The sequence below is a fragment of the Papilio xuthus genome, unplaced genomic scaffold (genome assembly GCF_000836235.2).
Source record: "Papilio xuthus unplaced genomic scaffold, Pxut_1.1 DF825017.1, whole genome shotgun sequence".
In the NCBI taxonomy this organism is placed as follows: domain Eukaryota; kingdom Metazoa; phylum Arthropoda; class Insecta; order Lepidoptera; family Papilionidae; genus Papilio; species Papilio xuthus.
Window position 1 is genome coordinate 6865416 of NW_013533632.1, and position 13464 is coordinate 6878879.

The 13464-nt window shown below is 30.7% G+C and overlaps 1 protein-coding gene across 1 annotated transcript; it reads right to left on the reverse strand.

Annotated features, from left to right (window-relative positions):
- Positions 1-637: 637 nt before the first annotated feature.
- Positions 638-13164, reverse strand: LOC106126418 (trypsin alpha-4). Its single transcript, XM_013324075.1, has 8 exons — positions 13091-13164; positions 10528-10658; positions 9935-10068; positions 8538-8699; positions 6648-6741; positions 4850-4972; positions 2304-2500; positions 638-1399 (listed from the first exon to the last, which is right to left on the reverse strand). The coding sequence occupies exons 1-8, from the start codon at positions 13122-13124 to the stop codon at positions 913-915; spliced, it is 1362 nt and encodes a 453-aa protein (XP_013179529.1). The 5' UTR covers positions 13125-13164; the 3' UTR covers positions 638-912.
- Positions 13165-13464: the final 300 nt, after the last annotated feature.

The following is a 13464-nucleotide window of genomic DNA, read 5'->3' on the forward strand; positions in this document are numbered from 1 at the left end:
ATTTCCTTCTTAAAATATTTATTGTTCAATTAATTTTAATGCAGAAATAAATTTTTTATTATTAATATAAGTATTTAGAATTATGAATTTTTGGATCTTAGGCATTAGATGCATTAATTCAATATTAATCAATCAGTAGGTAAGGTAGATGTTTCAATATTCCGTAAGGATATTCGATGATCAGATTACATTCCATTAGATAACAGAAATAAGTTTCTATTAATTACTTTATTATTCTTTGTTTATATTATTTAGTATTGCAGTAAGTTGTGCCATTGGCACTTAAAAGGAAGACTGTTGAACGCCATTTGTTTATTTTTAAATTTAGAAATACATTCTAGTAATATATATTTTGTGTTCTAAATTTTAAATTAAGGTTTCTAATTGAAAAAAAAATGTTTTGTTAAGATTAAGTTTGTGTCATATTACGATTATTAAATTTTGTGTATACTTTGTGTTGAAATATTTCACGAATGTTTTTGTCGCTTATATCAGTCACTGATTCTGTAAAATGAATACGATTTAAGACGACGACTCGGCTCTCACTTCACCATAACCGATATTGTAGAAAATAACCAATGGATTCAAACCAAATATATTAATCAAGCATATATCGATGTTTTATTTATATTATCATACTATACATAATTTGTTTTTGCCTCACTGATACAGGTAATTCTTAAGTCACTCAGAGGAAACATAACTAAAGTATCATAGTTTCATGGACATATATATAATTGGTACTTATTGGTAATAACTTACTAATATGATAAATGCGATTTTTTAGATAGATGGATTGATGTTTGAAGGTATCTCGGGAACGACTGATCGAATCCGGCTAAAATTTAGTATAGACTTAGAACATAGTCTGGAAGAACACATAGGCTATAAAGTCGCAGGCAACAGCTAGTTTTAAATATAAAACTCTTGTAACTGGTTAACGTTGTACTGCGATTCAACACTATCAGTCTCATTGACATTTAATTTTGTTGTAGAATTTTCGATATCTTCGAAATCTGAAGAATCTTCTTCACTATTGAATTTGTCTTTATCTAAAAATGGTTTGGTAGTGATAGCTGTAACAACGCTACTGATATTCCTATGTTCGTGATTTGTGCTGTTTCTTATGTTTTCAAACATTTCACTTTTCAATAAATGAATTTCACCGGAATATACAAAATCTCTAATATCAAAGACGGTTCCTCTCAGCTTTGCCAGTTCCTTGTCCAAATCTGTTTGTAATATCGGTTTGTCGACAAACGTAAGAGTCAAAGGTTCGAAATTTTCTCTCGTTAAAGTGAGCCACTTTGAAAGGCTGTAAGCTCTTGTTGCTTGAAACATTTCTGTCAAATTGTATTGAGTTAGATTTCGTAAAATTGGCACATTGTGTAGAATCCATCTGAGGGAAACATTTTGCTCGTTAGTAATCTATTAAGGCATGTTAATTGAAGAAAAAAAAAATAATTCCGAATATTTAATTCAGACAAAACATGTTATGTATATCTTACTTATATTATAAATGCGAATATTTGGATAGATGGATGGATGGATGTTTGTTTGAAGGTATCACCAGAACGGCTGAACGGATCTCGGTGAAATTTGGCATACATATAGAACATAGTTTGGTAGAACAGGCTACTAATCATGGTTCTTTTTTATTCCGCGCGGACGAAGTCGTGGGCGACCGCTTGTAGTATAATACAATTTCTGGGCTACAATTAAACAAGAAGTGTTTTATAAAAATTTGTGCTTGCATTATTGCGTATTTAGTTTACTTAGATGCAAATTTCTGTCCCCGTTGCAAATTAATTCCAGTTAAATTTACTAAAGCTTGCTAGAGTTCACTTGAAAAGAAAATGAATTGAACAGAAAATGAAGCTGTAGCGTTTTAATTTTGCTATTAGTGTCTATTGCGTTGCAGTATCTTGTTATGAGTCGACGAAAGTGAAGTTTATATTTTACATTAACATCATAAAATACTATTTCATTATATTGTTATTATTATATCGGAAAAGAATAAGAAAATGGTGTTGACAGACAGTCGGACGAACAACAAAAGTCCTATAAAGGTTCTGTTTTTTCTTTTTAAGGTACGGAACCCTAAAACGGACATTTTACACGAACTTTGAGTAAATATTAGTTGCATATGAATTAAAAACGTGATAAGTATTATTCAAAGAGTATTCATATGTAAGCAATATAGCGAAAGAGGCGTCAAAAATCGCGCCAAATGCTAAACCCCTGTGATTTACGTGTCTGAGTGGTTATTGGTACTCTTTGGACTGTATAATTGCAATGCTTACGGTTGGTAATGGCGCATATCGGTGTAGATTAATGGCAGATCATTTTGGTATCCGCAGCCAAAACCCCACGACTGTAATCCAGCGAGGTGTCCGTCAATGACAAGCGGAGCACCCGGTACGGCCAAACATGGGGTCACCGCGTTCTCCTCCCGTGCTATACCCAGGCATATCATGCCCGGCTTCAGGCGAGTTTCATGCTGAAATCATGAATCATCTGCGTTTATTCCTTCAGAGGGTCGGCACAGTATCTTAACTCTCATATCTTTATCAGATAATTTAGGCACTCATTCTTTATTAATATCAACTATAATTATTTTTTTACTACATACATCAGCAATTGATGTTTAATCGATGTGATAAGTAAAGTTTAATAAGTCATTTATAGCATTTATTAAGTCTTATATGGTTTTTAAGTATATATCTTATATCTTTAAATGAGCAATTCTTGTATATAAATATAATTGGAATCTCAGAATCGGCTCCAACGATTTTCATAAAATTTAGTATATAGGGGGTTTCGGGGGTGATAAATCGATCTAGCTAGCAATCATTTTTAGGAAATGTCATTTTATTCGTGTTTTATCGATAATCAACTTAAACATAAACTTAACTTTTTCTATCGGTAAGATCGAAAAATATTATTTATATTTCATCATTTTATTAGTAATTCGTACTTAAATATAATTTCCAAAAAAAAAAAACAATTTAAAAAAAAAAAGTACCGAGCAAAGCTACTCCAGGTACTGGTTTTTAAGTATAAACCGACTTAAAATGAGAACTAAGTTATCAGAATATAAATGTCTAGAAGTTAACCAACGATAGATTACAAATTAAATTATCTGCTACTAATGCAAGCGGAATGGAAATCGAAATGCAATTTTAAATTCAATTACTTAAACGTACTCCCTTGCACCTCAAGTGCTTTCAGTGACATCTTTTAAAAATTCGGTTGACAACTGTTTTGGAGATGCTTGACACAGTTGTAATAGCTGTAAGTTATGTTTCTTCTTTCCCTTTTCTTGTTTTTGATAAATATAAAAAAAAATATTTCACAATACAAAGGTAATGTAATATTCGTTAGGAGATTCGCGGAATAAAGGTCACTATGGAAGTATACAGAATTATTAAGAATCGGCAATTGTTAACCCGCCTCTTTCGAAGAACTGATAATAATCATTTAAAAAGAATGACCATTACATGGCCGTGTCTTGGTAAAAATTTCTTATATGTAGATACATATATGAATGGGACACATCAAAACTAATATTGTCATCGTGTCTAATGAAACGGCAAGTACGGTTTCTTAAGGGTAAGAAGACAAATGTAAAAACATTTTAGGTCCTACCCAAGTTTTGGAATCTCAACCTCTATAACCTAGAGTCTAAGGTTCGCGACATTTTTCTCGCTTATACAAGTTTCTCTCTTACCGAATTTTCTCGCTTATGGTGGTCGTCTCTCGGAACTAGACAACAACTCTAGCTTATAGTGTTTTGTCGCTTATCCAGGTTTGATTTTAGGATCTTTTTTAGAAAAATTCTAAAAGCAATAAAGTGGTTGCTCTCAAAAAACCGTGCATGTAATTTTTGCATAAATTCCATCGAAATATTAACAAAATGAGAATTAAAATTAAATAAAACAATTTATCATCCTCAATTAATTGCAGTAAAGGAATAACATCGAAAATAATTAAAAATATATTATGATCTGGTTTTTAATAAAAAAATGCATTTTAATTATTACAAAGTAAATGTACTTTTTAATTATATTTTGACTTAATTAAAGCTTTTTCCTTTTCGCATTTCTGGTGTACATTTTTTAAATGTCCAAATATTAAAAAATGAAATATTGGAAACTGTTTTTCGGCACTTAATTGATGTTCAATCAAGTCATTAATTGACACACAATCTATATATATAAAAATCAATTGCTGTTCGTTAGTCTCGCCAAAACACGAGAACGACTAAACGAGTTTATGTGATCTTGGTCTTGAAATGCGGTGGAGGTCTAGCAAATGTTTAAAAGGTGAGAAAAATTTGAATAATTGCCGGGAACTAATTAAGTTCTTTTTCTTTCTACGCGGACGGAGTCGCGGGCGACAGTTAAAAAATTTTGGCTACATAAATATACTTCTTTTAATATTTAATACAAAATGTTTTTTAAAGAAATTAAAGTTATCAATATGTAGAATTCCAATTAGTTATATTGAAGAAATATGAACTCCAGTCATAAGAATTATTTTTCAAATTAAATAATATCAAGAGAAAGTTATAAGAAAACACTCAATCATACGACGAGTATTGGAAATATACGATCTTCTATGTCAATTATAAAGTAAAATTGAAAAAGTAGTATTAACAACAGAGTTTCTACAGCAAATTGGAAAAATAAGTACGGTTTCATTCTATGAAATTGATCTTCAATCGTGGAATGTCACTAAAATGTTGCCGTACTTATTAAAAATATAACCGAGTCTATATAAAATAAAGTTTAAATTATATGGCTTGAATATAAATGTAGAAATAAAAATAAATTACATGCAAACTCACACGTTCGTATCCCTCGCAGTAATAATTAGGTGACGTTATAACGAACGAGATTGTTCTCATCATTGGATCAATTTTCTCGTCCGGATAAAACTTCGTGGAGCGCGGCAAACATAATTCTTTCCCCTTAAAAAACATTGCAATTGTAACAATACAGTTAATTATAACCTACTACTGACAGATCTATTTTTAACTAGCTGTTGTCCGCGGCTCTGTAAGCGCGAAATTAAAAAAAAACATAATTAATATACTATGTCTTATTCCAGGCTACGTCCTATATGCCCAATTTTATCGAGATCTGTTAAGTCATTTTGGAGAATCCTTCAAACAAACACCTATGCATCTAAACAATCGCATTTATAATATTAGTAAGATTATGTACTAGACAATGTATGGTTTAAGAAGGATTTGTACAAGATAAAAAAGAAATGAATAAAAAATCATAAAAATATATTGTCATCATTTTCATTCGTTTTGAAGAATGTGAGATGAAAATATTTTTATAAGGTTATTTGACAGTGAAAAACCAGAGATAAATTATGCTATAATTGACTCAATTCCCATAATTTTATAATACATTTTCAAGTGCTTTTTCAATTTAGTCGTGTATTAAGGGGTTGTGTTGAATACTAAAGCTGAGGTTACAAAGCTACCACAAGCTGTACATGATGTTGGTTACATCGGGAACAATATTGGCTTGAAGTGACATGTTAATAGCCTGTCACGCATGCTCGAAACCTAGTTCATTAACAATCGTGGCTAGGAATTAATTAATTATATCAACGTGAATAGAAGCTAATATGTTGCATAAACCGTAAAGCCGGATACACACCTTCAGTATTAACTGAACAGTAGAATTATTCAGTTCAAATAAACTTGTGTTCGCAACAATGTCAATAAACGAATGACGGGCATAGCAAGAATATTTCTGACAATCGCTTTCAAATCGTCAGCGTCATTTTCGTCAAAATTAGTTTCTATATACTAGTATTCGTGTCAGTCCAAAAGTTCTCAGTTTACATACGTAAGTTATTAGTGAAACTAAAACTGCGCATTTCGAATTGAAGGTGTGTAGACGGCTTTATAATTCTAGTTGTAATATCTAAATATTTATATAATATAAATATAATTAATAACAACATATTGTTCCCTAACTTAATTTACGTTCAAATATTTATTGTTAGTTATTTTTTTAATTTTAATTTAGTAAGTTTATGATGTTAATAAACTGCATAAAGTTTATAATATTAATTGAGATAGGGCAAATTGTTATATCGTATCCATTTCGATATTCCAATTAAACAACAATTGAATGTGGTTGCAATACAAGTGCAATGTAAAAGGTTTTAGTTAAAACGTCAACCGCAATGGTTGCGGTAACAAAATCGGAGTACAGGGCAATAAATGTTATTTTTGACAAATAAAAAAAATATTATTACGAGTACGTACTCTCAAGGAGTCCTATACAGAGCTAAATATTAATATTTTTGGTTAAGATGTTTAAAATAACTGTTAAATTATTAACAGAAATTATTACAAAAATTAAGATATTTTTTTCCTAAGGAATAAAATGAAAAAGACAAAATCGACTTCAAACATTTTTCATCAATAGAAATCTCTCTACATTTTAAAAACCATTAGCTACACGAAGCACTATTCAACATTAGTTACAGTTTCTAGTAAGTTTTATAATAATCTTCATAGAACTGTTTCACCATCATACGTCCAAACTAAGGGGCTCGGAGCCTCCCCTAAGTTATGTGTCTGTCTTACAAAACTGTTTAAATGTTAAAATTAGTACCGTGAGATCGCACCTTCCCCAACCAGTAACGAAAGCTCTTTTATCGTTTACACTTAACGACGGGGCGATCAAACCAACCGGCTTTACGGATATTCTGAAATTTAAAAAAAAATACATGTAATTTAAAAATAAAACGGATTTGAAACCAATCAGACTCAAATAACTTCCTCTAGACCCGAAAACTTTGTGTAAAACAGAGACAAACAAAACTGTTGTTTTGTGCAGTCGTAATTAATACTAAATAGTAGGAGTGAGTATTGTAAAGTACAATATCTGAGGTGGAATATGTTTTTTTTTTTATTTCTTGTTTTAATAACAGATACAGTAAAATATCAGAAATTATATTTAGATCGTGTTCGTGGAAGGAAATAAATGCCAATTAGTCGACGGAAAAATATGAAGCTTAGCTGATCTGTAGTTTGAAAATAAAAATAACAGTATTTTTATCTATACATGTGTATAAAATTGGGCCGTCTGTTTGTAAAAAAAAAATATTTTGTACACAAACAAAAAAAACAATGTTTTAAAAATATAAGTTATTAGCCTAAATAATTAAAAATACTAAAAGTGACGAAGTGGCGGACAAAGCTAGTCGTCAATAAGTATACACCCTATTCCAGTAATGGCGAACCTTTTCATATCGAGGTGAGAGTTTTGTAAAGAAATGTTTAATGAGGTCTTATACGTGAAATCAAAGAATTTTGTCTTTGTGATTTTTTTTATAATATATATAATTAGGTAGCAAAGGAGCAAGGGATCACCTAATTATTGGGAATATTCCCCAATGGACGAAGTTCCGAACTGCTAGTCTGACATAGTGCGACAAACTTATCTGACCCGGTAAAAGAGGCGCTACTATCCCGGTTAATTCTGACAGAAAAAATATAAAAGGCTTTTATAAGACGATTAAATTTTGCCAGAGGGCGTTATTGACCTTTCATAATTATTATTACTTTTGTCCATCGGATCAAGAGTTTGTCAGTCTCTACAGTGACTAGCGTCAAATAGAAAGAGATTCAAAAGTGGTTTGGATTTGTAAGACGGTGCTAATGAAAAAAGGGCTGTATTTTTCGAAAGACATTGTCATTACAAACAATGCAGATGAAGCTTCTTGTTCCATTTTGGCGAGACAAAGGCTTTTTTTAAAAGATAAAGAATTCCATTATTAATCTCTAAAATTTTCTTTACACTTGTTAAGTGCTGTAATTATTTTGCACAAAAACAAGTCAATTTAACAAAATTATGGGTTTTAAAATGTGATTTTTAAATATTTCTATGTCGGTTTTTCATTTGATATGCACATACTTTTAATAATGTGCAATAGAAAAAGAAAATAATAAAATATTGTATCTACTTAGAAATTTATAATAATTTATCATGAAATCGTTTTAATTCCGGATATTTCCACTTCATTTACTGGATTCGAACAGCAAATTTTGACGATTACCGTCGAAATAAGCAAGTACCGGAGTTTATTCAAGTTGATGTACACCGAAAAAAGTTTTAACGATTTCTCGACTCTCGTTGCTTGCAAATTGGCTCCTCCGATGTTAACATTTGTAAGTACCTGGTATTCTATTCTATCTCAAAATCTCTACTTTTCCCGTGGATCATATTAGCAACAATTACCACCACTGTCATTTATTGTATTTACTTAAGCTTTATCACACTTTAATTATTTATTTATACAATGTACTGGAACTTTCGAAGAAAAACTTCCCTAATTTTGACTCTATTGCTCTATCATTTTAATATCTATGGAAAAGTAGAGCAGTTTGTTACAAATTTAAAACATTTTTTGGCATAAACCGTTTGAAATTTAATGACAAATGAGGCACAGAAATGTTAGGAAGTTTTAGAAGGGTTTATAAATATGGTATGTATAATTACTTAAAGACGAATTCTTCATATAATCTTAGTAGAGCCAGGTCAGCATTCAGTGTGTAAGGGTCGAACTCCTCGTGGAAGATGACCAGGACCACGCTTCTTAAAGTAGTTCCTCGGTCGGAATAAGTCTGTCCAGCTACTACTCCTAGTTCATATATAGGAACTCTGCGGACAATTTCAATATATTATTTGGCCAGTTTCGACTATTTCATCTAGTAACATTCCAAGTTTCTCCAAATTCAAAAGAATGATGAAGTATTTTAAGCTACAATAGCAACGAAGTACCAACAGCATAGTAACAAAAATTATAACCATAAAGTTCCAAAATTGTCCTGGTTTATCTTTTGTTAATAAATTGAAATGGATAAAGGAACAAATATTTTATAGAAACTTTAGTAGATCAGTAAGTCTTGTGTAATCCATTAACGTATCCTTTAAAATTTACCGATACTTTTACATTGTATTTTAAAATTTGGCAACTGCTTTCCGATATATCTTGGAATCAGAGACGATTTCGCATACGAGTACGTGATCTAGCTAAGTGAAGGCAACTTACAAATACGTGGCATTACGAAGTTTAAAAAATCTAAACAGTGATTTAAAAATTGTATTTTGCCAGTTTAAAAAAAAACTGATTTAAATTTTCACTGACAAAAAAAATAGCAAAATTTCTAACAACATATTTTGCTAATTAGTTTATTACATGTTGAATCTTCGTTGAATTACACAATTCTACGAGGAATTGTTTCGTTTTAAATACAATCTATGTGTGATGTGATTGAGTTATTTACTTAGAATTTCTGATCGGTATATTCTTGGATGTTGCAAACCGATGTTTGAGTTGGATGCACTTGGTTAGTTAGCAAACAAACTATACACATGTTTAGTTCAACTGATGGTAATTGTGTATTCCAATGAAAGTTAAATCAAGTGAAACTAAGTTTCGTGTTAACTCTACTAAGCAAATGCATCTCAACACAAACCGTAGTAATCAACTTACTATCCACTATATATACTTGTAGACTATCTCGTAGACTTTATTATGAAGGTAGATTTTAATATTTTATTTATATACCTAATTCTATATCATAATCCTTAGTGTTAAATTATGAAATGTTCAATAAATATTACGTCTATTAGTCCAAGTCTTAAGCCCTTTGTACACAAAGCAAAGTAAATCTTCAAAACTAATTGTATCACGTTGCGCGCTACGTACATACAACATTGAATCGTTGCCTATTTGGTTAGTACAGACATAGCGACATGTCACTTGTATTTTGCTCTACCGTCTTGAAAATCACAGCGACGATCGTCACAAACACTTACCTTTACGTTGCCTTGTGTACAGCCTTAGTCTTCGGTAACTTAATGTAATAAGTGTAAATAATTAACAGGCTTACTTAGATAGAGGGTGTGCCACAGTAATTACCAGTTTCCTGGTCAATAGCGCTCCTGTCACGTAATGGCTGAGCATCCTTCGTACACTTACAACATACGGATGTTCTTGTACAGACACTCGAACCCCTTTGAATATCTACAAAATATTATAGACATTTAAACACAATAACAATATGGTTTAATAGAATAATTCTCTAAAAGTGTTTGCAAAAAAAAATGTTTACTTTTTTTTAGTTTTATAGCAAATTTTAATGGAAAGTGTTTAGCAAATATCATCTTTGTTTAGAATATAAATGGCCGTGTTTTTATTGTTTGCATTTCCACTATCGAAACAGATTGTTACTAAAGTTAATGTCCAACTTGGATAATGTATGGGTTTTAAATAAATAAAAATGTCACTAAAATGCCATTTTCTCGTAGTAAATAAAAAGAAAAATATGAATAACCTATAATAGAATAAAAGGCACGAGGAAATCCACCTTCTAATTTGGAGACCTTACTTTGGTTTGTATACTGGTGAGATCTAAAGTATGTTAATAAAAGATGTAATATAAATATTATAAAATCATAGATATAAATAATTGTTTAAACTTACTTTTCTATTTAGTAGCGGTATATCCCCAACATTAGGATAACCAGCACTTTCAAACAGATTGCCGTAACTTGCTTCCGAAATACTTTCAGAAAAAATTATTTCCTTTCCTGTTGTAGTACCAACAACAATAACTGCAATAAATTAAATGATTACCAGTAAAATAAAACCGAATACGTATAAATACGTATAAAGTTAACTAGCTGTCGCCCGTGATTCCGGCCGCTCGGAATAAAAAAAAAATTGATATCCTATATGTTTTTCCAGAATTCGTTCAACATTCATGCCAAATTTCACCAAGATCCATACAGTTGTTTTGGAGATACCTTTTAACAAACATCCATCCATCCATTCATATAAACATACGCAATTATATTAAGTAAGAAGTAAGATACACTAATTTTATTTGTGTGTAGACAATCGACTAGAGAGCCATTAAATTTCTTAGATTTGTTAAAAAAAATACACGTCAGTATTGGGTTTGCAGGGAATTTCATGCGAGCTTTTAGAAGCCCGGAGCTCAATAACGAGCAGTATTCAGGGATGTAAACCTCTCGTAGGTTGCATGCAATGTGGAGCAAAAATACTATTTTGAAATAGTCAAAGCTATGGCCAATTAGAGAAAGAAATATAAAATAATTTGTATTTTACATTTATTTATTATAGAACTATAATGTTGCCCGTAAGTTTTGAGGCCCGTTTTCGAGGGTAGGCAGAGCTAATGTATATAGCACGGTCTACAACACATCCAATGTTCTAAATCTCTGAATACCAGTTACGGATGCGCTTTTTCAATTGAAATGGTATATTGCTTAAATTATGTGAAATTAAGGTAGTGAAATTACAATAATTCGCATAGAATTCACATATAAATATTTAAGGGTTCACATATTATAATGCTCTACCAAACATTCCTACTTATAAATATCTTAATTTGATTCGACATTTATGTTTCTCAGCTGATGTTTAGTAAAGATTCAAACCCAGATCTGAAGTAATGAGCTTGCCAAAATTTATTTATTTATTTATTAAAAATGTATGCACATTAACAATTAAACAAACAGGTTGAGCGTTGGAGTCTGTCATTGTATGAACTGTGGCAGACACCGGCGCCTTTCCTTTACGATTTACATAGTTAACAAATTAATTAAAAACTATTTAGAATTGACTAAACCATATACATGTTTAAATACATTTCAATATAAATGTAAAAGTAACTTCTGCAATTCAAATTGTATATTTCTTTCTCTTTTCGTATAAAACACATCTAGCGCCGTGAAATGAAAATAGAAAACCTTACAACTGCATAAAGCAATACGTGATCACAGCTCCGAATGTTCGTTGCGTTTGTTCAGGAAAAAAACCGTTTTAAAAAGACTAGTTTAGACAGTAAATCAAACATGGAGAATTTTTTACATTCCCACCAACTCCACACACTGTGTGGCGTGCCATATTTTTTAAATAACCTCCACTGACTATTTCTATTTTTGTCCGACAGTTGAGAGGTTTATAATTATGCTTCTGTGTTTGTTATTGTAGGTTGTACTAGTTATTGTCGGCGTAGATTTTAAAGTCCGAATCAAACATTCACCTTTTAGATCTTTAGACGACAAATGTGAAAAAGCCGGAAATACGTAGTTAATTATTTGTTGAAAAGTGTTTTTGTAAATTTTATAGTAATTACAAAGTTTAACCCCATATTAGAAATAAACAGAACTGAAAAAAGAACGTTGCGAATTGCCTAAACCACAAATATATTTTAAAAAGGTAGAAGATAGATATACATATAAGATATAAAAGAGATAAGTAGAAGATAGAAAAAGATTAACTTCGACATACGAACTGTCACCAATTATATTAAAAAATAAACGTCTTTCTAGAAAGCAGTAGAAAGTTCGTATAACATGCACATAGCATTTCACTGCTAACCCTTAAAATCTAAAGTTAAAACGAATGTTATTTTGATTGCTACTTTACCAAGTTTATTAATTAAAATATTATGGTTAAAACTAAAATTTCCTGTGTTTCAACACTCAGAAATGTATAAAAGTTTACTATACAATTTTTCGAATTTAGAACGCTGAAGTTAACACTAGCTGTTGCCCGCGAATCCGTCCGCGCGTAATTAAAAAGAAATCATAATGAGTAGCCTACGCGTTCATCCAGGCCATATTCTCTATATATGCCAAATGTCATCGAGATCCGTTCAACTGTTTTGGAGATATTTTTAAACATCCATCCATCTATTTAAAATACCCATTTATTGCTGTTTTTATATTAACGCCTCCATAATGAAAAAAGCTAATATAAAAGTCAATAAAAACGAATAAAGCTCTACGATGTACAATAGTTCAAAGGGCTCGTTGTCAGTTCTAATCAGCAGTATAACTCCTATTCAGTCTACAAACTAGAATGAAAAATTGAAAAATTAGAAATCAAATTGGTTTGCTAGTTTGTTATTTCATATTTCTCTAATATAAGAATCAAATAGAAATTCGATGTTGAATGGTAGAGTAATTTTCTTCAATGTTATAGGAATAGAAATATAAATAAGTAGTCGACTTACGAATGGTCCAGACTGCTGCTGAGTTAATTGGCATCTTTCAACGAAATGCTTCTAGACTTCGTTTTACATTGAAAATGTATCGTATGAAAAAAATATAATCTATATGGTCTTGATATAGATAATTATTTGTCTTTGTATAATATTAATATAATAATGATTCAAATGCATATACATTTCATATAAAAAATATATTATATTCAAATGCCAAAAATTAACGTTACTTAAAAAAAAAATTACGTAGTCATGGAAATAAACATGTTTTGAGTAGACTCCATGTTACTAATATTATAAATGAAAATGTTTGACCGTATGTATGAATGCTTGTTAGAAGGTATGTCTAGTACAGCTGAATGAATCTCGCTGAAAATTTGGCA